This window comes from Melospiza melodia, chromosome 3 (genome assembly GCF_035770615.1).
Source record: "Melospiza melodia melodia isolate bMelMel2 chromosome 3, bMelMel2.pri, whole genome shotgun sequence".
Taxonomy (NCBI): Eukaryota; Metazoa; Chordata; class Aves; order Passeriformes; family Passerellidae; genus Melospiza; species Melospiza melodia.
The window spans coordinates 47530285-47554565 of record NC_086196.1 but is presented as its reverse complement, the minus strand read 5'-3'; the positions used below and the strand labels follow the sequence as shown (position 1 = coordinate 47554565).

Genomic DNA, 24281 nt, shown 5'->3' with positions numbered 1-24281 from the left:
TGCTATTCTTATAACCATTTTATTATTATTAAACTTTTAACATTTTAAAAACAAGTGATTGGCGTTTTTCACACTTCCAAAGGAATGGTTTGGGCATTTCAACATACAAAATCCCCTCCAGATCTGGCTGGTTTACGAGGGGGCTCTGCTAAAGAAGTGAAAATCTTTGTCCCTCTCCTACAATAGATTTCATGTACCACGATGGGTGAACTACCTGCAAGGAGAACCAGGGATGGGTGAGCCACCTGCAAGGAGAGCCAGGAAAGGATGCCCACCTCCCAGCCAGAACCATTACCAGGTGCTGAGGAGAAAAGCCAGCTCAAGGTGGGTTGACAGCTACAGCCACCCCCTGCACAGGCTGCTGGGCGGCCTCACACACCAGACAGAGCGTTGGCCACAGCAAACTCCCAGGAAAGCTGCTGGACATTCTGGGAGCTGCCGGAAAAAGCATCCTATAAAGCTGCCCAGGCATCGGGGAGCTGCCAAGGGCTCAGCAGCTGGCAGAGTTGGGCTCTTCCCAGCTGCCCAAATGTCACCTTTCCCAAAACTGCACTATGTTACTATGGGAACGTGTGCCACAGCTTTCAAAACTGCAAAACTGGTCCACGTTTCCAGGTGGAATTGATGCATAAAAGGAGACGGCCAACTCTTCGGCATGCAGGAAATGCCGCCGAGTCCCAGATGAGATAATGAAACGGAGTGTGCCTCTGGATGCTCTCTGGCAGCGCTGCAGACCTCGCTCACCACCTGGCTGCCCCCAGGCTTCTCTTGCTCTTTTACCACCATGGCTAGGGTACATTTTTCTTTCACTTTCAGCTCGACTCCGTGACAGAGTCCGTTCCAAGAAATCTTTCTAGAGTGGTTTGTGCACGCTGAATGAAATCAATGGACCAGCTCTCAGGAGGAACCCTGCTGCAAGGAAAACTGACAAAAATGCATTACCTGTATACGCTATCTTTATCAGCCTTCCACACAGTCACTACCTTACTGTCATGCTATTTAAAGCACGGCAAATTTCCAGTGCTGTAAGTGCTCTCAGATGCTTTTCCCCCCTAATTAATTAAATTAACAAAGCCTGAAGTAGCTCAGAGCAGTTGCCACTGCTCAGCATTACTGGAACTTGCACTCTAACTCCTATGAGTTGGCTTCATGAATACCACATGGAAACCGGTCCCGGCCCCAAACATTTTACACCGTGATTTTATCCAGCTGTCTTCCTCATGTGTCGAAAAGGAAAGCAGAGACACTTCCTTTCCCTGAGCAGACAATCCACTGGGGCACTGCACGGGACTCAGGAGAAGTACAGCTGTTTATTGTGACAACAGAAATTAACTATAGAAAAGCACATCAGGCAACTGATACTGTTTTGCGGAGATAAACAAAACTTTACAACTTTTGTGAAAGTTGTAAAGCCGGTATGCTTATTACAGTGCTGGACACATGCGGGAATTGTTCTCTTAAAATGTCATGCGTACTTCTGGGAACTTTAGGTCTTTTTTTATCTCTCTCTCAAATATCTATGCACACATTTTTACAATAGGTTCATACATATTCATTTTTACGAATTCTGCGTGACATTTGTCGCTAGTTCTTCTTTATCAGAAAGAATTCCTAGGTCAGGTTGACGTGCTTTCACAGCAGTCTTTCTATCTTTCATTATTACTGGTGTCACTCTCTGGGGCTTTCTTCACTGGAGAGTGATGGATCAGGCATTCTGCTTCTTGATCTTGATTGCCGTGAAGGTGGCGAGAAGCACCTGGAACGGTCCCTCCTTACTGTGGTTTTAAAGTGTTCTTAACATACACATAATCTCCAGGCTGTATGTTCTGTACTGGCTCATCTGACTTTCTGCTCTGTGTTCCAGCTACGTGTTTTTCAATTTCTCTGAGCTGTCTGCTTAAAGCCACCATGTAGTGTTTCTTCTTAAAGTGGGTGGACATTCTCTTTTGTATTCTATATGGTGTTCCATAAAGCAATTCAAAAGTACTCAGCTTTTCTTTAGCTTGAGGTTTAGTTTCACTAGCAATAGTGCTAGCGGAAGAGCTTGGGCCAGGGTAGATTAACTTCTTGCCCGAGTCTTACAATCTGCTGCTTAATCAAATTATTTATTTTCTTCAAATGATTCATTTTCTCCGAGCATCTTCTGCGACGAGAGGCTGCGGCAGCCCTGACGGGGCCGGGACCGGGCAGAGCCCTGCGAACGGGATGTCCGTGCCGGCACCGCGGGGCGGGACCAGCGGCGGGGCGGGACACGCCGGGGAAGGGCCGGGATCGCTTCCGGAGCGCGACCTTGGCGGGCGGGCGGGCGGGTGAGTGCGGGGCCGTGCCGGGCCGTGCCGGGCTGTCCCAGCGGCGGCAGCGCCTTCCCCCGCAGCCGCGGCACGGCGGGCAGCGCCCGGACGGCGGCCTCGGTGCGTTCAGGAATGGCGGCGCCGACGAAGGCGGAGAGGAAGGCGTGCTGGGGGGCCCGGGACGAGTTCTGGCAGTGCCTGGACAGCCACGGGGATGACGCCGCCAAGTGCGAGAAGCTGCGCCGGGCCTTCGAGTCGCGCTGCCCGCAGCAGTGGGTGAGCTCCGGGCGGGATGCTCCGTGGGGATTGCCCGGCTGCCGCAGGGCCCAGCCTGCGCTTGCCATGCCGCCAGGCGGAGCTTGATTCGCGCCCTTCTGGCTGGCCGGGAAAGGAGGCTCCTCAGCACAGCCCTGCCTAGCCCGGGAACTAAAAAAAAAAGCAGTGTTGAGGGTATAGTACAAAGAGAAAGGAAAATATTGTTTTAAACTTCCAGATAAACACACTGGGTTATTGTTGTAATTAAAAAACAAAAATGTTTTAGAAGCTTGTAGAAGTATGCAGAAATTCCTGTTAAAGGGCCAGTACAGAAGGGAGCTGCCACACAGGCCATGCAGGCATTTTAAGACTGGCATCTGATGCCTTGTGCATAAAAATACCTTTTTTTCCTGCAGTGTAATTTCACAGTAAGGCACCTTCCTGCAATGTAATGCATTCATGTTGTGTTTATTAGTTTCCTGAGCTCAAGCTGTAATTCTTTTTAAATAGGCACTGCCCTTTGGTACCATACAGTGGTGTTTGAGGGTCTGAACAGTTCCTGTTGCAGGTAGTAGACTGAAGGCAGCTAAAAAGCCTGACTACCTTCACATCTGCTGCACTGACACTTTCAACAGTGCATTTCTGGTGTTTGTTATCTCTGGGGATGATGGTCTCATCTGCAGGGCTCTGCACATCAGCGGCTCTGGACGCTGAACTCAGAGGTTACATAGACTGTGCTACCATAGAAAAGCTGCTGGACTTACCTTTGCATCACAAATAATTTTTTGTTCAGAGCAGTGAAAAGAGAAAAGCATGTAAGATCTTCATGAAGTAACAGGGTAGTGAACTTAAAAAAACTGAAGTTCAATTTCAAAATGGTAAAGAACCCCCACACTGCTCTTTAGTCTTCAACAGAAGAAGCTCCTAACTAGTGCATTAAAATCCTCCTCCAGTTCAGTGATCAAAGACTGCTTACACAAAACCCCTTCCTCTTGCTAGTTTCTTATAATGAACATTGTTTCTCTTTTTAAACAGGTTAAGCACTTTGACAAGAGAAGAGACTTTTTAAAATATAAAAAGAAGCTTGAAACAGAAGGGTATAGTCCTCCAGAAGCTGCTGGAAAGGCTTAGGAACTCTGCTCTCAAATCAAGTCAGACTAACTAGACGAGGAAGAAGCCAGAGAAAGCAACAGAAGCTGCTAGAGTGCAAGAACTGGTAATGTAGCAGTCTCCCTGAAATACAGACTGCTCTTCTTGTTGCCAGGTCTCACAGGACTGCTAAAAAAGGGGTCATGAGCAGCTTTTTGATGAGTTTAAGTCCAAGAAATATGGTGCAGGGCTGTTCATAAATTTAAGGGTTTGAATGTATAATTAGTAAAATTATTTCAGAGGAATAAATGATTATTTAATACTGCTATGTACATATCCCAAAGAGAAAATGAAATTGTTTTTCTGTAAGTGAACCACCCTTTTCCTAAATTAAAAAAGTCCATTCCAACTTGCCTTTTTTGTCGAAAACAGTGGGTTGTATAATAAAATTTGTATTTGTCGTTTACCAAATATTTCAAAGTGTTTTAAAATACAGTTTAAGTCAGATATTAACTTACACAACAGTGGTCATTAGAAGACCTAAAGCATCCTGTGCATATGATATGTAGTTCACTGTTTGGAGGATGCTCTTTTTTTTTTTAAGCAATAGGAATTTTTACACTGGTGATAGGTTTTCAGTCAGTATCTCTACTAGAAGTATGTCCAGTTATTTATGACAATTCTCACATTATGGCCTTTTGTAGAATTGGATTACCTTAGTGATGCAGCTTTATTTAAAGGTTCTGACTGTTTACAGCAGGATTAATAAATATGGCTGTAGAAGGCATTTAAACAAGGAGCAGCATTGAATGTAATTATGTAAGTGGAGTTACCTTCCAAATATCATATAACCTATTATATTTAGGTGCTGGAATCATTGAATACTATGGTTAAAGGCACAACTTCAATTTCAAGCACAGTCACCACAACTGAAGTTCCTGCAGTAAAAATCCTGTGTTTTGAATTTGAGATTGTTCACAGTACTGTGCTGACATTCAGCAGAAAAAAACACATACACCACTTGCAATATAAATAGCATTTATTTCCAATGCAACAATTTAAGGAGGTAAAGTATTAAGGCATTTAAAAGTCACTCTGAACACTGGAGAGAGAACAGAACATGCAAAGTTGAGAATCCTCTTTCACCCTGAGTTTGTATCTCATCTATCCAGAACTTCACGTGGTAGCACCATAGGAAGCCATCCAGCTGTACAGTAAGGCACAGACTCTGGGCAGTCATTGCTGCTGTTTTTGCTTGATCACTTGTTGTCTTGTGTACTCCCAGATCAGCAGAGCCCCGCTCACATGGACATTGAGGGACCGGATGATGCCCTGCTGAGGAATTTCCACACAGACATCCAGGTGGTGAATCAGGTTGGCTGGGATTCCTTCATGTTCGTTTCTAGGAAAGAAGGAACAGTAACTCGCATCTGAGAGAGGGCATGTGTGTTCCAGAAAGCAAAAAATACAAATGTCAAAACAGCATCCAAACACCTCTTGACAAATGCCACATCTGCCTACAGAGTAAGGCACAATTTTTTGTCACTTCTGATGACAAGAAATTGTTTAAAAACAGTAATACATTACAAAGAAAACGTGGAGGGAGCTGACTTAACTTTTGATGTAAAAAACTTGGTGGAAGACTCAGTTTTCAGTTCACTGGCCAAGCAATAGCTGAGCACCCAGCATAAAGACACTCTGTTTTTAAACCATATATAGTGAAATCATCATGGTATGAAGCTGCTGGCACAGCAGGAAAGCTCAACTGCCCACTTTACATTCAGGTCGTGGCATGAAGGAATGTCCAAACTGAGCACACCAGAGAATACTGAAGAGAATACTGACTGGTAATTAAAACTATTATTTTTAATTAGAATAGAACAAAGTGATTATGAGCGTTCCATTCTGAAGACAAGCTACATGTAAAAAAGTTGGAAAAAAATCTTTATCCTAAGAGGATAGCCAGGCCCTTCTTCCTGGTCTCACTCAGTAGCCCTGCAATGCCAGGAGCTTTCTCACTGCTATGTGCTTTACTGCAGATTTCTTTTGAGTAGCCTCCCTGCCTTTGTATCACATCTGAGACTTGTCTGCTTGTACAGCCTGATAACTGCTTTTCTCTGAGGTTGTCTCATGCTCTGCTTGTACTGCAGAAGCTTGCTACTTCATCTTGTGTCTCTCATCCTGATGTTTTAAATCACCTCCCAGCCATGCACACTCAGTCTGCTCCAGCCCTCCTCACTGAGCTCAGCAGGGCAAACGCAGCCTCCTCCTCGCTGAGCTCACCACCCACAGCCCACACAGACAGGGCCCCAAACAAAACTGAACAGAAAGTGTCTTCAGCACTCCCAGAAAAATAGAACCCATGCTGTTGCTACCTTCACCCCTTATGAAAAGGTGTTCCAGTGTATGCATTGGTTGTTAAATATGAGAAGGGTCATTCAGTAGACAGCAATACTCGGTCGTCTTTAGCACACAAAGCCAAGGACTGCTCTTTCCATGATCATTTCCCATTCCAGAATCCTCTTTACTGGCGTCACTTGGTTTTCATGTGTCCAAACTCTAGAGAATGGGATGAACTACAAGAGGTAGGTTTACAAAACAGTGTGTGCTCTTACCCCAGCAATAATAGTGATTTCTCTGGGAAGCAATATTCTGTAAGATCGAAACTTTTAGCTGTTTGTTCCACACCAATAATAGTGTAGCCTTCTGTTTTTTTCTCCTGTAAATAATCAACAAGCTGACATGGTTTCACCTGTGCATTAAAAGTAGAGAGAAATACAAAAATATATAAATATCACCTTTTGTAAACTTCTGAAATTATTGTAAAAAAAAAAAAAAAAAAAAAAACAACAATTTACTTGGACACTTTTTAAGACCAATGACTTTCATCCCCAAAGACTCTGTCCATATAAATAGCTTAACATTTTAAAAGCCCTTCAGCAGTAGCACAAAAAGTTAATGGCACAAAATACCCCCACCAATACCATGAAGAAAGATGAAACAATTACAGCTCACATAATCAGCTTATCACAGCAATAAGAAATTGCAAGTGTTTTCTAAATTCTTTTTTATAAGGTTGACCCAAAACATACAAGATTAAGTGTCAGAGGTAACAGCAGAAGCTTCCATTAAACAAAAAGATTTTTTTTCAAGATAAAAAATGTAAGGCTCTGAACTATGCATCTGACAAACTGAAGATTCTGAGCACATTTTTTAGCTATTAAAACATTTCCATTTACCTCGACAAGGGGGAGCCACTGCTCTGCAGAAACACTCAGATGCTGAAACTGCTTATCCTGTATGTAATGAAGACTGCCAACAACTAGTGCAGATGCCCCAAATATTTCACTTGTACGACATAAACCTACAAAAACAAGAAATAAAGCTATTTTTGTGTAGAAGCTAAACACCAAGCCAGAACACCGAGTGAAAATGACAAAGAATGCAGAAGAGAAATGGCTACTTTAGATATCTATTTTTAATTAGTTTCAGGTCTTCCAAGCCACCCTTGTTCCATATAAATTACAGGGAAAAAGTGTTGTGTAATTTAGCAGAAAGACAAAAATTAGAAAAGCACTATGTCTTGAAAACATGCTTTTACAATACTAATTATACAAAGTAAGGAGTTAAGTGTCCAAGCCTTAGCAAGGCTGGATGGTTTGACACATCCACACCTGTTAAATGGCAGAGGATGACACATCACAGCATTAGAGTGCAGACAGCAATAATAGCCTGTGGGCTTTTCATTACCCTCTGCAGTTGCTGAAACTGCTAACATCAAACACAAATGGCAATAAAGTATTTGCAGGATTTATTATGTCACAGCCAACACATCGTGAAGGCAGTTCTTAATGGGGAAATGGGGCCCTGCTGTCCAACAGACATGAGAATCTTGTAGGTTTACAAGATTTCGTGTAATTGCTACAGAAAAAAATGCAAAAGCAAATAATTTCCTTTAATTGCATACACAGTTGAAAAACTCAACTGTAGCAAATAGAGAATTGGCAAGAAACTGAGCATGATTTACAGCAAAATTCTACTTAGTTAACGCATGCTATGTGTAAGTTCTTTTTTTTTTCCTTAAAATGTAACTGTAGAAGACCCCTTTCTTTGGCTACCAGTTTCTTTTAGGATAATAATCTATTCTTCTGAGCAGTACTTAAATAATTTTGTAATTATCAACATAAAATGAAATTACCTTTTATTCTCTAAGTGTGCTCCAAGGTCTAAAATAAAAGTTTGACTATATCAACCTTACCTCCTAAATTGGTAGGTTTATCAATAAGTGAAGCCACCACAATCAATCTGCTGTTTGATTTGCCAAGTTTAGCAGCACGATCCTGAAATGCCATTTCCAAGTCTAAACTAGGAGTACTGTTCTTCCAGGGTATAATCTTCTTCTGAACATCAGTCCACTCTGTCTGGCTGTCTGCTTCAGCCAGATGTGAACCTGTAACAATAAATTGTACATTCATATGGATATGCAAGTGGGAGTGAAACTAGTGCTTCAATAAAGAAGATAATCCAAATTGTGATACTGGAGATACCATTCATGGTCTGCTATTATTTTATGGGACATGTTCTGCTCACATAGGTGCAAGTTTACTTCAGCTGAAAAGAGGTCAGGCTGAATACCAATAATTACAATTTATAGAGATTAGCTCTATTTTACCCATGTCTTGCTGAGCCCAGTCACTTGGTTTCAGCTCACGAAGCTCCGTTCGGGAATGGCACCACTGAAACGCTGCTGGCCAAGGAATGTCAGTGAATCTGTCAAATCTAGAGAGGGAGATCCATTCATCCTCAGCCAGTTCTGAAAGGCGGGGAAGGATGTAAAATATTGTCTGCAATGGAACACAGTGTTATCAGCAGAGTGTCACTAAAGCAAGCAAAAATAGATAATTAATGGAACATGTCGACTACCTAACCTCCTATGATTTTAATACTTTTTTTTCTTGGTATTTCATACAGCTTACCAGTATATCTCTCAATATTCATAACTTTACTTATAGTGCTAGCGAAAACTTCCATAAATCTAGACTAATTGTCTAATGAAACTTTTCCTGAGGATCTGCACTGAAGAGTTCTCAAATACTTTTAGAACTTTCTAGTAAAGGATTTATTTAATGTCAAAAGAAAAACAGTTGAAAGCTTTAAGATCTAGTGTTAAAATCCAGCTCAGCACAACCAATACATCTAACTAACCATGATTTATTGAGGGGGAAAAAACACATATCCCAAGGGAAAGACTGAGCAAGTAAAAGACTTTAAAATCCAGACTTTTTGTTTATCCCAATGTGCCCTTCAAGACAAAGGTGAAGATGCACCCTGAATACATTTAAATGCTTCACGAGTATTAATCTTCCTTTGTTGGGTTTTTGCCTCCTATTAAGGACTTTTACTTTGCACTGTCTAGCATATTTGTGTTCACAAGAATATTTCACAGAACAACAGTTAAAAGAAGAAAAAATTTCTTCTGTAAAAGATGGCACTGTTTCTGCAAAAACATATACCCAATTCATATCCATGACTATCTTGTATTTTGACCTTAGTTCTTCTGTCTCTTCTATTTATCTGCACCCTTATTTTTGCCTTCCTTCCATTTTCAATGATGAAAATGTTTATTCAGCTGTTAGTTATCTGAGCTATATCAAAAAAGGTGGCTGAAAAAGGTGCTCTGGAAGTAATATATCTCTATCCCATTCGCATCAAACAATCCAGCTAAGCAACCACAAGTAACTTCTGGGAACAGATGCCTTAAAAATCCCAATAACCTTGCCTAAAATCCTAATAATCCTTACCTCAACTAAGTAGATGCTCTTCAGTTGCTAGAATGAACCTTTCCAGTCACAAATATAAAACCTGATTAATTCCCACAGACAGGCACATTCATCACACATATCTCTTCCTAACTGACCTGGGTTTTTAACACAGTATAAAGTAGAAAAACTAAGATGCAATCTGAGTCTAAAGCCTGTCACAATTTGGGTGAAGTAATTTTTTGGGGGTTTAAATGAATAACAGTTGATAATTTCATCCCACATTAGAAGATACCAAAAAAGATAAAAATACAATTGCAAAACTAGACAAATAGTGTGGTCTTGCCTCTAGACTATAATCCTCAACTGGATGAAATGTTGCAAAGAAGAAGTGATCTTGGATTCGCTGCCAGTTCCTTCTGGCATTCCTGCAAGTGCAGAAAGTAATGTAAGATACATTTAAAAAGCAAGGGAAATTAAATTGAAAAATTCAATGGTAAGATTGGCATAAGGCAACCTAATTTATTTACTGTATCTTGTACAGGAAAGAAAATACTTCAACAATTAAGTAAGGGCCCATTTTTTAAAAATTACAGCATTCAGAAAATAAGCTTTACTTATGTTTCAAAAAAGGCCCAAAAGAAAGACACGTCTCCAAATTCTATTACCAAAAGGAGTGAGTTTGGCAAGAAGTATCCCGTGGAAACTGGATACTAGCCTATGGTTCAGTGTCAGATTTTAGCTGTTAAAAAAAAAAAACTAAATCAAGATTCTTCCCTTTGCTGCTTTTTTTCTGTATCGTTTCTCCCCATACCAACTTCTTTTTAAATAGCAACAAAAACCCCCATAAAAATTATCAAGTGCCATTTTATAAAATGTAACTTGCTGCAAATGGCTCAGAAGAACAATGTGTAGCTGTAAAGAATGTTACTAACCCTGTGCCATGCATGTTTTCCACTTGTTGAAGGCTAGATTCAATAACTGGTGTCAGAGCTTCAAATTCTTCCACATGCAGCATTCTGCACATAGCCCAGATTTTTTTAAGGGCAATTAATGCATAAAGTCGAACGCTGAAATTATGGCTGAAGCACCACTGCAGAACAACTATGAGGGCTTTCTTCAAAGCTGGCTTCTAAAGAAACAAAGACAAAGAAGCTCCTTTCATGTTAAGTCTTAATGTACAATTCAGAAGTTATGAGTGGCCCAAGAAAAAGCTCCTCAAAAGATATCCTTTTGGAAATCACAAAGCTTTGAAATTATATTAATTTCCTTCATTCCATCTGATCAGGACAAAACCTACAGCCTCGCTTGTTCCTTGAAAAGGTATTCATTTGCTTTAAAAATCATTATTCTGCCTACAAGGAAACCTCTACTTCATTCTGGTTAAAAGAGCAGCAAGAACAACAAGCCCAGGTGCATCCACATGTTTATGTAAAACTGGGGTAGCTATTCTAGAAAATCTCACAGGTAATCAGGCTCTATGTAACCAGAACACCTGCTAAGTTAGCTAATTTTCCAAAGTCCAATATTTTACAGAGGTGACAGGAAGAGTTGGTGTTTTGCATAACAAAGAATACCTTAGTAGGAAGTAGGTATTAAAGAGATACTTAAACATTTTGGCAGTCTATTTTCAATTCAGAACTCTGTATAAGCACTGGAGGTGAATAAAGAATGAACACTCTTAGAGAAATGTACCTTCTCTGAGGTATTTTGAAGAATGATGTCAAAGTGGGCCAACACTGATAAAAATGTGCAGATGCTTTTTTTAAGCTTTTCTTCATCCTAAAGTAAAAAAGTAGTAGTAAAAGTATGTAGTAAGTAAAAAGGAATGGAACAAGAGATATGCAAATATAAAATGGTTTTATACTTTATGCATTTTCACACCATGTTCTGCACATGCAACAATATTGACACTATTAAAAATCTACTTGTTTCCACAGCCAAATTTCTGATAATACAAGGTCAATATTATTAGGATTTAGTTCTTCCTAACATGTTATTTGCATTTTCCTAATACATCAGTCAGAATGAAGCATGTAGTGGTATAAGTGAGCTAAAATTCAACCCAAGTTCACTGTATTCCCCAGGAATGCAAAAGGTCAGCACCATTCTTCAACCTCTTGCCTGGGGCTCCCGCTACCCAGAGCTCAATCTGCAGCTCACACTGCAGTTGCACACTGAGCCACCTGCACTAAATGTATTCCTCAACACCAGGAGAGCCTCTGAAAATGCAATCTGTATTCCCTTCTCATAAATCTACGTGTTTTCTGCTTGCTCTGATGGTTTGAATGGGCTCACTGTGATAGTACATTTGTTATTATCAGCGTGAAATCACTTTGATCCAACAAATTATCATCTGCTAAAAGGACAGCAATTCCAACAGCCCAAGCTTTTGGAAGGAATTCTGAAACAGTCAGCTCTCCTCAGCCAACCCTTTCACAACTTTTGGGTATCATCACTCAAACCCTGCTCCGGTTCTAAAATCTCATTACAGAACTCCACTGTGAGAGAAGTCCATATTAAAGCTGCAAATTGAATATGCATTATACAAGACATGTTCTCACTGACAAAGAAGATGGGACAAAAATGATAAAATGGACAAAGGTGGGCTGTGGAAACCACAAGTAACTTAGATCTCCAGACCCAGGATCTAGGGCATCCATATGGTCCTGATGGCTCTTATATTGGACTACTCTTGACTCACTATGCCAGCTCCACTCTGCCCAGAATAAAACATCATAAAAGGAAGTCTCTCAACAGGAAGAACTGACTTTTCTTTTGCCATTTTTAGGTGTCTCAGATTATTGCTCCGACTCACAAGCTAAACTGCTCTGCAGCCCTCTGTTTTTAATGGAAGACTGAAACACACAAAAAATAAAGAATGGGGTGACAAACTGTACCCTCTTTGTTCAAATTACTCTCCAAATGAATGCCAAAGGTCTTACTTACATAGCAAAAGCAATCCCAGAATTTATCAAGGAATTGGGGATATTTATGTAGAGTCAAGATAACAATCCATTCTATGAAGTATTTCACAGATGCCTGATTATTACTGAATCCAGCCTGAAAAACTCTGTCAAGAGTTCCACTCAAAAAATTCTGAGAAAACAAAATCAGGCAATCCTTTAGTATATTACTGGAGTTATTTCCATGAAGAAAAAAAATTAAATAAAAGAACATTCTCACCTTTATCATAGTATTAAGATATATTTTTCAAGATGCAAATGAAAGCATTTTAAAACCATTTAATTTCTTTATTATACTTCTCAAATATTTTCTTATGAAGCAGCATTTGATGGAAGTAACACTTGTCAATTTCTTGACTGTTCATAAACTAGCAACATTTTTACTAAATGAAAAGCTTTTAATCAGATAGTCAGCACAAACTTTTAGTCAGCTTTAACAGGAACAATCTGGCCTCCTAAAATTCACAAATCTAAGAATCAGTTTGCAATATCCTCTAGAAATGCATGATAAATCCATGACTTTAGACAAAGAATTAAGCGACATAAAACTTCCACAACACAGAACTTCCACATCCGCCACAGGTTACATGCCTTTTATACCCTGCTGTAATTTAACATATGCAGCTTGCATGACACCAAATTAGGTCTTGAAAATAGGTAGGTATTTATTTATTTATTTAAAAATTTATTGTAAAGAGCAATACCTGGTTAAGCTTTGGGAGAAGAAGTAGGAGTGTCTGCCATACTCGGTTTTTAATTCTATGCTGCAAAGAGTTTGCATAATAGCGTGTTCTAGACCTGGACACCAGCTCATCCTGAAAGAAAATTAAAAGGTTTATAGCCCATTCTTCCTTTAAATTTGAATACATGTAAATACACTTTCCTGTACTAAGAAAGCATCATCTACAAAGCTGGGATCAGCACTGAACATAAGCTTAGGAAAATATATTTACTTAATTTATTAAGAATTAAATTCTGAAGCTTATAATTAAACAATAAAGTAAGTAAATATCTACTAAAGCTCACTTTTCCCCGCTTGGTCAATCTCACAACGCAAATATTAATAATTTTTCTGCAGTACTTAATTGAGAGGAATGAGGGACCCATGCATTCCTAGTTCTTCAGACAAAAGTAGGATTCAACAGTACCAGAACATATGGGTGATGTTGTAATAGCAGCTGCAGTAATTTAGACTTTAGACTCCTGCCAATGCATAAGTAGCTCTCATATAAACAAAAATTGGACCCCAACCTTCTCCATCATTTCTATCTAGAAAGGTATTCTAAGGAGACAGTAGCTCTCTCAATTTAAGAGGTAGTCTGCAATAGTTAAAGCGAAATGCAGTGCTTCAGAATGCAGCCTAAAGGAAGATTCTTAAAGGAACAATGGTTACAATTTGGATAATGTTCCAGGAAACTAAAACATCCACTAAAAAGAGAGAAATAAATGCAAAAGGCAATTTTTACTATTCTGGTTGAATTAACTTCAGTTTCATAACAAAGAAAAGAATATTACTTGGCAAATCTAGAGTCTATACAAACAACACAAACAAACCTGTCAATGGTAAATATTTTGCATTTTACTAGTAGTACTAACAGTGCATTTATATAACAAGAGAAATTTTACCTTATCAAGTAGTTTGATGAAAATGTCTTCCATAAACGTCTTATGCAAGACATTTGTTCCATCCAACAAGCACAGAAATTTAACAGCACAAATGCGAACAAAGTGATCATCTCGATTTGTACTGTAAAATATGAATAAAAATAAAAATCAAACTCTACTTGTTTAGACATAAAGATAATTCCTAAATTATAAAAAAGCACCAAAACATCATCTGGAAGATACAGCCTTCAAATTGTCTACAGTGAGACAACATGAAAATACCCAGAAGTGCAATTTTAAAATCTGTTAATCATTGGTGATGAAAAAAAATTAGTGAGTTCAAAACCTGACCCCCTGACCCCAAGTCTATCTAGAGTTCTTTAGTAACAACTAGGTGTTTAAAAAACTTTTCCATAGAAAAAGCTGCATCAGAAAGTTTTTTAAATTTTGTGCCTGTAAACTGTAATCTTCTAACAACTAATTTATGCTTACAGTTTGGTCAAATATCTAATCCCAAACAACAATTCATTCCTATTAGTTAAGTACAGACATCCAGAAAAATTCATGGCAAGAATAAAATTAATGACATTACAGGCTGTGACAGCTGCAGAGCATCACAAGACAATATATGATGACCAAAAAGCTCTTGGAGAAAATAGAGAGTAGTGAACTTTTGCAGTAGATTTTTTTTTTAGAAGTTCAGGTTTTATAGACTACTAACATTTCTGAAAACAAGGTGAAATAACTTTTTCTCTGAATTTCTTCCACTGAATAAAAATGGGAGTGAAACTATTAAAAAAAAAAAATAAATCAACAATCTAGTAGCAAACATCCCCAATTCAAAGGTTGGAGGCAGAGCCTTTGGGCAGTAGACAGTAGAAAAGGGCTTGCAACGAATGGCAAAAAGGTGGCTCAAAATCTGGCTGCATTAAAACCTGAGTTTTTTAACTGTCTTTCTTACAATGACAAGGTATGTATTAGCTCAGCATCCTATAAAGTATTACTTTATTGAGGTGAGACAATGAGGAAGTAGTTATTTCAGCCACAGTCAGATTAACAAGTGAAATATATTTTCCTGAAAATCTATTTTTCTACAGTTTGTATTTGAATTATGAATATAATGTGATGTACAATGCTTTTACCAGTATTTTAAAAGGTTATTAATATATTCCTTGTGGGTCCCTTCCAACCCATGATATCCTACAATGGTATGATAAGCAGCCAAGTTCAAAATCAGCATCTTTCCTCTCAGAGCATCAACCAGGACAAAGACACAATTCACACCAAATATTGTAAGATGTATCCTCAAAAGCATTACCTTTCTGTAACAACATTTGCTGCACATTTTTCTCCAAGATTTTCTATGAAGGCATGCACATCCTGAATTGGTCTTCAGAGATAAAAGATGACAAGGCAACAAAATTAGCAGAGTAACATACAAAATCTGTTTTCAGTTTTTTCAATAGTCATCTCAAAGTTTAAAAGACAAAAAAAACACACAAAATTTTAAAATAGAAATCACAAATATTTTTTGTATACCTTTGATCTTTTCTAAATACAGTTCCAAAGACACAAGCCTCAGTGATAAGTTCACTATAATTTCCAGCATTTAAGAAAGCATTTGTCAAGGCACTTCTCTCATCAACAGTGGGAAATATCCAAGACTGACAACAATGACTAAGGACTACATTGAAGACTCCAGTCTTTGTAGTGGACAGATCTATGAGCTTGAAAATTATCTGAAAATAAGAAAAAAGATTCAAAATCTAGTTTTCAGAAGTGCCAGATCTATTAGAATAAAATTGCAGTGATATCTACTTTAATTAGGTCTCATGGTCTTTTGCATCCCATCAGTAAATGCTGTAAATGCTGTCTTCAATCTGTTTATAATTCCCTGATATAAGAGCAGGTGAATAGGCAACAATTGGCCCAGGATATACTTATAAACCAGAACTGATATTTGCTTAAACAGATAAAATGCCAGATGCTTTAATCAAATCTCCTGGTAAGTGGAACAAATAAGCCAGGGCTTACTTCATGAGCACAAACCTAGTGTTTTAATCAATCCTTATACCAATTTACAAAAAAAAATTAAACATAAAGTAAAATTTCTTACATAAGTTGCCATATCACTAGTTCTGTTCATTAAGGAGGATTACATTAATGTCAAAGTTCATATTTAAGTTAAAGTGCAAAAGTGTCTTTGTACCATTTATTTTTTGTTTTTAAGGAGGGCATATTTATGATATTTGAAACTGCTATCTAACACTTCTCCAAAAAGAAAAACAAGAAAAACAAAACAAGAAAAATGGCCCCAAAACATTTCTTTCCCTTCCTTAGGATAAGTGCAAGAGAAAATCTCACATACAAAGTAAATTTTGTTTCCAAGAAATTGCAAGCATCTGGGAGAGGGCGGGGAGATGCAGAATGAACAGGTAAGGCTTTCTAAGAATTCCTTTTAGACATCAGTTAGAGCTGTCCATGAAAATGGTTTTTCAGAAGGTGTAATAGCTCCTAATAGACAAAGCTGCTTTGCTTCTCTGCATTGAAATGACAGTTTTGATAATGTGAAAATTCTTTGTCAGTAATGCCGGTTTTATCGAGAAAGTTGTTCTGAATTGCTAAGCATTAAAGCACCAAGAAGCTCATGAAGAACTTAAAACTGAAATACTGCAATGCAGTCTGGAGAAACACTTACTGGAAAGAAAGCTCTACACTAGAAGCATATAGGGTTTTTACCAAGATTTCAATCCTATTTTCCAGTGCAAAGGCTTGTAACTTTCCTAGTAATTCCAAAATTAAGTGTTTGTTTCACCTGTAGGGGAGCAGCACAGCATTTACTATGCATTTCTCAATCCTGAAATTTTTTCAACTGTTTCACTAATATAGTAAAAGTTCAGCACACACAAAAGAAATCTAAGATATTTAAGTTCTAGCATAATTAACATAAGAATAACCACAAAGAAAAAGAGTGCAGCAGAAGAAATTAATCTAAAGAAGACAGTGCTCTAGGCACCTTCTGTGGAACCCCCTCTCAGTATTACCATAGCAATAATCCCTTTTTTGACTCAAAAATACCCCTTTGTTCCACCCCTTCCAACTATTAAAAAAACAGAGTGCACTGTGGTAAACAAAATTAAAACTGTGCTTCTGTGACAAATCAACATCAGGCAGGTCCATATTGTCCTCTCTTTAGCTACAACTGCACAGCCATCGCACAGCGGGTCAATGGCACAGGGACTGCCGAGGACTGGAATAAGAATATACATAAGTAGGCACTTGCTTGGGAACTTTATCTTCATTTTCTTATGAAGGGGCAGAAGGTGGCTCGACCAGAAGCCCTTTGTTGAGTATAGGAGACCTTCATTAGCTCCTTGATGCCTGCTGCCATGGTATGTCCCACTGCAGACAATGGGATAGCTGTCACACAGACTCAAGACTCTCAACATTGGCAAAACACACCTTACATAATGCTTGAAATACTAATGCTGAAGTTAAGGCAGTAATTGTAAGAATTTAAACAGGTTTTAAGATCAAGAAAAATAAAATACTAACTATAGCTCATTAGTTATTGCAACACTGAGCATACAATTAGCTGTTACAGATAATCATTAAAAGTAAAAGCCAACCAACTTCTACAAGAGAAGAGATAAATTATCATCTTTACATACATTTCTTATTTTGGCCTGGGTCCACAGGGAGACTGCAAATGCCAAGTGTTTAAAATAAAGAATGGTAACATTCATTTGAATGTTTAAAAAAAAACAAAGACAAAACAATTGGGGCTACATTTCAAGGTAATTAAGGCTAATACAGATATATCACAGCAGTTTCAAATAGCTAGAAAGTGTCCATTTCTGTAATTTATTAAAAACAATTTTGGCATGTCTGGGCTGAAAATAAATTTGAGACATTTGCTGATACTTACAGTTATGAGTGTGACACCAGGACAGGGCTACTTATGGTGACTTCAAAGGAAAAGTGCCACCCCTCCCAGTGTGATTTTTGTGCTAAGGGCAAAGCAGCACATGTGGTTCTAAATCTAACAGACAAATACACTGGTAGATAATTCACAATGTATTACTAAAGTCTTGCACTCACTGTGGACTGTTCCGTACAAATATTTAATTAATGCTTAGAGGGGAAAAAAAGAAAAAGAAAAAATCCCCAAGAAAGATTATGTAGAAAGAAATAGTTAACAACTTTGCAGTGTATAAAGCCAATAGGAACCAACATGCCAGTACTGAATTCTGGACTTAATCAAAAAAAGAACACCACAACACATGCAAGAACTCTTGGAGTTCTGGCAGCTGCATAGATCTTACAAAAGAAGAATAAAGATTTTATTTTTCTTCTTAACTCAGGAAGCAGGTCTCCCATTCAGGATTAAACTGAACTCTAAGGTGACTGTGTGTTTTTTGTTTTCTGCACTTGGACTATGAGAGGAAAAGAAGCCTTTAAAGAAGCAGTAAAAATGCTTTATTCAAGAGCATGTACAAAATTTTGAACTGTTCTAGCTTTTCATCTAAGAGACCATTTTCATAAAGAGTAAACTATTAGAAAAAGGCATCATTCTCCCAGAATATTAATAGTTTATGACAGTTCAGGTGTCAAATCCTAAACAAGATAGTCAAGAGGAAGAGGAATTTTATTTTTATGTAAAAATAAAATAAATGAAAAAAACTAATTTTACTGCATGCAGAAATACTGAACAGTCTAAAAAGTCCAAGACACAGTAATTTTCATTTTCTGTGCCACAAGATAGAACAATATCTTTGTTTATCTTCAATCTTATTCTCAGGTCTTTTATCTTAACACTCTCAAACCTGAGCCTTTTCAGAAATGAAAAATTCACAACAATAGCTGCAGGGAAAATAAAGCATAAAATACGTTTTTACATCCACACAAAATTTATGTTCCCTTCTCAAAAAAAAAAAGAAGAATTCTTGAAACTGACCTCTTTTATTTTGGTATATGCTTGACCTTTTGCACTTGCAGCAACAGCTAGAACCTCAGTATCAAAGATGAACTGAACAAAAGCTTTTAGATTGGCCCAAAATATTAGCTGTGTGTTGCTCAAAGAGGATATAATTTTCCAAGCCAAATCAAATGCTTCTATGCAGAGAGCCTCTGATGAGTCCAGAAGCTGTAAATAAGGAGATAAAAAATTGTTACATTCAACAAAAAAAAAAAAAAAAAAAAAAAAAAAAAAAAAAAAAAAAAACCACCCAGAAACCTATTAATACTGATTAATACTCTACAGGTTAATATTTTACCTTGGGAACAAGGACTTTCATGCAGTCAAACACAGGTGAAACTTGGTCTGAAGGAAGAATAGACAGGGCTTCCAATGCAGACTGTAGAATTTCTTTTGACCTTTCAGCCATGGACAGTGACATTACTGAAGTTTCTTCACACCCTTGAGCCAGAGTTGCAAATGAATTTAAAACAAAACGGAGGCAAATCCACTGGTCACGAACATAGCGCGCAACAATTTTCCCCCATCCTTGAGATGTCTTCTCTTCACATGAGCTGTGAAAAAAATACTTATCTTAAACAAATATTGTGTTATGTTTATCCTGCACATTCCTACTCCACCAGGAAGTGCTCTAACTGTACAAACTCACTGCACTACATCAAAGTGCTAAGATTTATACAGTTCACGTGGACAAGTAAATGGAAAAGAAATCTAAAAATTAAGTGGTTTTTAAAAGAGAAAAATCAATTATGGGCTTAGTCTTACCATGTGAGAGTATTCAGTGGAAACATCACTATGTGCTGGCTGTGGTTTTTTGTTACCCAAATATTTGGGTTTTGGCTCTCTGGCTTCCTTTGGGTTTCCCTTCCCAACAGTAAATAATTTACATTTAAACTTGCTTGTGTACATGTCATGGCTTTCTGCAGTGCACATATATTTAATCTGGCCTAAGGGTAAGCAGTGTTCATAGCTAGCTCTGGTTTCACAGAACTAGAGGACTTAACAGAAGAACCTTTGGTCTGATCAATTATGGCTGCTTTAATGTTCCAAAACCTGGATGCTAAGACAGAAGAGCAACTGAGTGAACCATTTGTGCACAGAATTCTTCCTTTTTATCTTGGCAAGAAGTTGTCAAAGAACAGGAAAAGCCAACACCTTAACCACCGCTTCACATTAATCAAGTTTGTTCTAGAGAATTACTGAAGCTTTAACAGACATACCTGGTTTTTTCTTCAATATAAGATGGCTTCTTTAATACTTCATTGAATCGAGAAAAAGAAATGAATTTCTTCAGAGCATCCACAGAAGGCAGAGATTCCAGGTGCACTTCCAGCTCCCCATCCAATATCTCACAAACAGCTGCCAGTGAAGCCATGCCAGCCACTTTTCTAATTTGTTCCTTAAGCTTCAGCTCCAAAGTAAAACCAAATCATACATGAAAAAACACATACCAACTTCTCATATGATACAAATAACCTACTAATAACATACTTCTGCTAATAATCCTCCTCTTGGCATCACCACAGACATCATAAAGTAGCAACTCTGCATCCTTCTACTTGTGTATTTTCTTCCCCTGAGCCTAACACAGCCTGGCTTGGGCTGGGTCAGCACAAATGCTCACAAGTTACAAGCACTGTCAGAGGCATAAATATTCCAAATTACAGCCACTTGGGCATGAAGTGCAGGCAGTGTGGCTGTGATGGAACTCTCCTGTCTTGCCAGGCAACAGTTCATACACATTGCTGGAGAGCAATTAGAAAAAAGGATGTGGGTCCAGTTAATCAGAAACCCAACACAACAGCTGAAATTTGGAATACAACACACTAGCTGCTCCAAGCACCCAAAAGATCACAACCATGCCATGGTTATTTTGTGTGATAAACACATATATTCAAAAGAGGCTTGAAATTAAAAGTCTTGCTTAAAAAAATGCCAAGAAGTATATAATGCCTGTACAGTAAGAAAACTTTTATGTTATTTAAATATCTCCAAGTTGCATTTGGCTGTCTAGAGCACAGGAAAGACTTTTTTCATCTGTTATTACTCAGCATTTTCTTCTTTTGAAACTGAAGCAGGTGAAGAAACCATAACAAAAGTATAATTCCCCTAAATTCAAAATAAGTTGGTAAAGGCCCCCAGTGAACACTGAGTTTGAACCAGAAAATGTTTACTTTGAAACTACTGGAAAAAGTATATAATTCACATAAATTAAGGAAAGAAATAAAATTAATTAAGTATTGTTCTTTGTTCCCTTAAAACACAAACCTAGCTATAATTAAATACTAACAATCTTTTAAGGTGTTATTACCTGTTCTTGAACAAAACAGTAATACCAAATAATAAGACCAAAGTTTCTATTGCCCAACAAATCTTAATTTAAATCTCCTTTCTGTCATGGAAGTCATTAATGTTTCTTTATCCTTTGAAAATTTATCTATTTCAGCTATAGTAGTCTAACACATAGAACTATGGGACAATCAACATAACTATATGAAAATGCCAAAGCAATGCTCAGTTCTGGAGTTTCTTTTTCTCTGTATGTTCCAGGTTTGAAGTCAACAAGCACAAAAGATATTTTCATTTAACAGTTATTGATCAGTAAGATTAGTTCACATTTGAGCAAAAAAATCTTTGAGCACATAGTTCATGATTACAGTAAGAATTTTACTTTAGCTATATAGACTTCTAAATAATTCAATAAAAAAAACCCAAAGTACTAAAAATCTTAGCTACAAATATTATACATTCATACTACACTGCCAAATAAAGACATGTGTGTTAAGGAATATATATGCACATACACAGTCACACAAACTACTATTTAACTTCACATTAGATACAATATTATGCATTATAAACATCACAATAGAAATAAGTAATTGCATCTTAACTTATGTCAATAGTATCTCTATATAATTATTACTACAGAATCTAAATTCTGCATATTAACAGAATTATTAGCATATGTTTTAATTACTACTTCTTGGCCTGTTTTATATTAATATTTGTTGTTGTAAATACTGTTAAATTACCTTTTCAGAATTTCTCTCCTGAAGATTACGAATAGATGCACTTATCAGGGATGAAAGGAAATTCCTGATAGATGACATTTTCTTCAAGTTGACTTTCAAGCACAAATTCATTATCTCTGGAATTAAAGCCAAGTACAAATCACAACGATCCAGGTCGCCAACCTAAAAGTGAGGAAACAAATGCAATCCAAATCAGTAAGAGGGGAAAATGAAACTGAAAATCAGAAAGAAAACTACTGGTAACAATGACAGCAGAAGGAAAACTACAACATTGCAAATGATCAATTTTAATTTTGAGCTTTGTTTGGAGGAGGTTATTAACTTCTAAATCTTTAAAACTGACTTTCAGATGCCATTCTCTTGATGCAACTCTAACTTTTGCTTTGCTTAAAAAGTCTCAGGCTTCTTTGGGGTAGAAACTTAGAAAACACTGAGCACAGCAATGAGCAAACAGTGTAAGATAGTCAAATAATATGTACTAAAAGCCTCCAAACACCTAACAACTTACATCCACAGCTAAACTAGTAGATATTAAGCAGTACATGCTACTCAGGATTTCTTACGATATGATTTCCTTAGATTTAAGAAGAAACAAGAAATGCAGACTACAAACACTAAACACTACTCGTAAAGAAACTTCTTTTTTCCTTCTTACTGTGCCCATTCAAAAAAGTTAACAGAAGTGTGTCTATGCAAATTGACTTTCTAGGTGTTCAAAGATTTTATATGAACTTTAGGAACACTGGTAAATCAAACTAACAAGCAAAACCACACCAAAGGATGTCTCATAATCATTACTCACAGTGCTTAACTCATTGGTAGTAAGCCGTCGGAGAACAAATTCAAGAATACTCTCCACAGGTGTCACAAGAGATTTCCAGATAAAGAACAGTACTTCATCTGTGTGGAGGAAAAAAAAGTATATATACAGAAATACAAGTCCCTTAAGAATCTTGTTATATCACACATATTTGCTTATGTTACAAAGTTCTACAGTAACAGTACTCAAATAGCTAAAAACAACTTGAAACACCTCTTTCACAGTGTTAGCCATAAGGCTGAAAGAATCAATCCAGATTACATTATCATATTATTTCCTGAGATTCACAATGTATTAGTGAACCAAACCAACGCAAAACCAGAAGACTACAGTCCAACTTTCCAATTTTTAATGCACACTTTAGTTCTAGTCTTAATGATCTGCACAAACAGCTTATAATTGAACTTAGTTTTTAAAAAATACCAAAAGCTTTCATATGCAACAATTAACTTTATGTGAGAAAAATATACTTTTCCATTCCTAATATTTATAGACTTGAAAACTGGCTTTGGGGGCTTGCTAGTTGTTGGTCTGGTTTTTTGATGTTTAAGAAAAATTAATATTTGGAAATATTGCAACTTTACAAGATTTTAGCTGAGTAGCTTCCAGGCTTAACATTGGAAATGAAAATACAAAATTATGACACAAAATGTGGTACTGTCCAAGAAAAGGCTAGGCTAACAAGTATATCACATGTACATAGCATTTCACAAACAAAGACACAAGTTTATACACAAGGGAGGTAGGTCACTCTTGTAAAACATATTTAACCACAAACACACTGCAGTCTGTGTTTCAAGGGTAAGGGCTAGCTGAAAGCCACGGAAATAACATCTCAGTATGAAAACAGAGTAAAATACTCTGCATGGCCTCCTTGTTTTAAAAATACCAGTCATTAGATTCAGTGTTTAGGAGAATTACCCAGAGGCTACAGCTGCTGTTTCTTTCTGGAGTTGACCCTAAGTAACAATTCATGTAGCAAACCTATTATGAAATGGAAGGCCTTCAAAATGTAAAAATATAAAGGGAAATATTTCCAGAAGTTCCAAATCCATATTGTACTTACTTTCAGCTTTCTCTGCTAAAATGGCTTATTGGACTACGTTTCTAAAGCTTAAATTGTTTAGAACCAACAGTCCAATTATGTCACATTATCATCATGTTTCATCACGAGTCTCACATCACTAAAACATCATCTGCACTTTATAGACATAAAATCTTCAGTTAAGCATGTTGGACATAAAACCCAATTGATTACCAGGGGCTCTGTGACATTAGCAAAAGATAATAATTACCAAAATCTTACTGTTTAAAATAATGAAATCTAATGACAGTTTAGACAGCAAGAACTGTAGAAGAATGCTAATGATTTCAGCATGCCCCTTAAAATATTCTTAAATAAAACACTTCCCACTTGTAATTATTTTTGTTTTGCAAGGTTAAATTCCTTTATTACTCCCTACCATTTTACTGTTTTGCATTT

The 24281-nt window shown here is 37.4% G+C and overlaps 2 protein-coding genes across 2 annotated transcripts in view; one reads left to right on the top strand and one right to left on the bottom strand.

Moving 5' to 3' along the window:
- Positions 1-2372: 2372 nt before the first annotated feature.
- LOC134415782 (cytochrome c oxidase assembly factor 6 homolog) lies at positions 2373-4106 on the top strand. Its single transcript, XM_063151621.1, has 2 exons — positions 2373-2567; positions 3582-4106. The coding sequence occupies exons 1-2, from the start codon at positions 2424-2426 to the stop codon at positions 3675-3677; spliced, it is 240 nt and encodes a 79-aa protein (XP_063007691.1). The 5' UTR covers positions 2373-2423; the 3' UTR covers positions 3678-4106.
- Positions 4107-4656: 550 nt separating this feature from the next.
- TARBP1 (TAR (HIV-1) RNA binding protein 1) overlaps positions 4657-24281 on the bottom strand; it is a 32028-nt gene continuing 12403 nt past the window's right edge. Inside the window, exons 13-30 of the mRNA XM_063151620.1 lie at positions 22781-22878; positions 21979-22140; positions 20164-20354; positions 19242-19497; positions 18923-19111; positions 15505-15704; positions 15284-15355; positions 13987-14107; positions 13065-13175; positions 12344-12493; positions 11090-11176; positions 10330-10526; positions 9741-9822; positions 8308-8479; positions 7894-8085; positions 6875-6999; positions 6251-6387; positions 4657-5037 (exon numbers count right to left, since the gene is read on the bottom strand). Of these exons, the coding sequence (XP_063007690.1) occupies positions 4872-5037; positions 6251-6387; positions 6875-6999; positions 7894-8085; positions 8308-8479; positions 9741-9822; positions 10330-10526; positions 11090-11176; positions 12344-12493; positions 13065-13175; positions 13987-14107; positions 15284-15355; positions 15505-15704; positions 18923-19111; positions 19242-19497; positions 20164-20354; positions 21979-22140; positions 22781-22878 (2708 nt within the window). The 3' untranslated portion in view covers positions 4657-4871. The remainder of the gene's footprint in view (positions 5038-6250; positions 6388-6874; positions 7000-7893; positions 8086-8307; positions 8480-9740; positions 9823-10329; positions 10527-11089; positions 11177-12343; positions 12494-13064; positions 13176-13986; positions 14108-15283; positions 15356-15504; positions 15705-18922; positions 19112-19241; positions 19498-20163; positions 20355-21978; positions 22141-22780; positions 22879-24281) is intronic.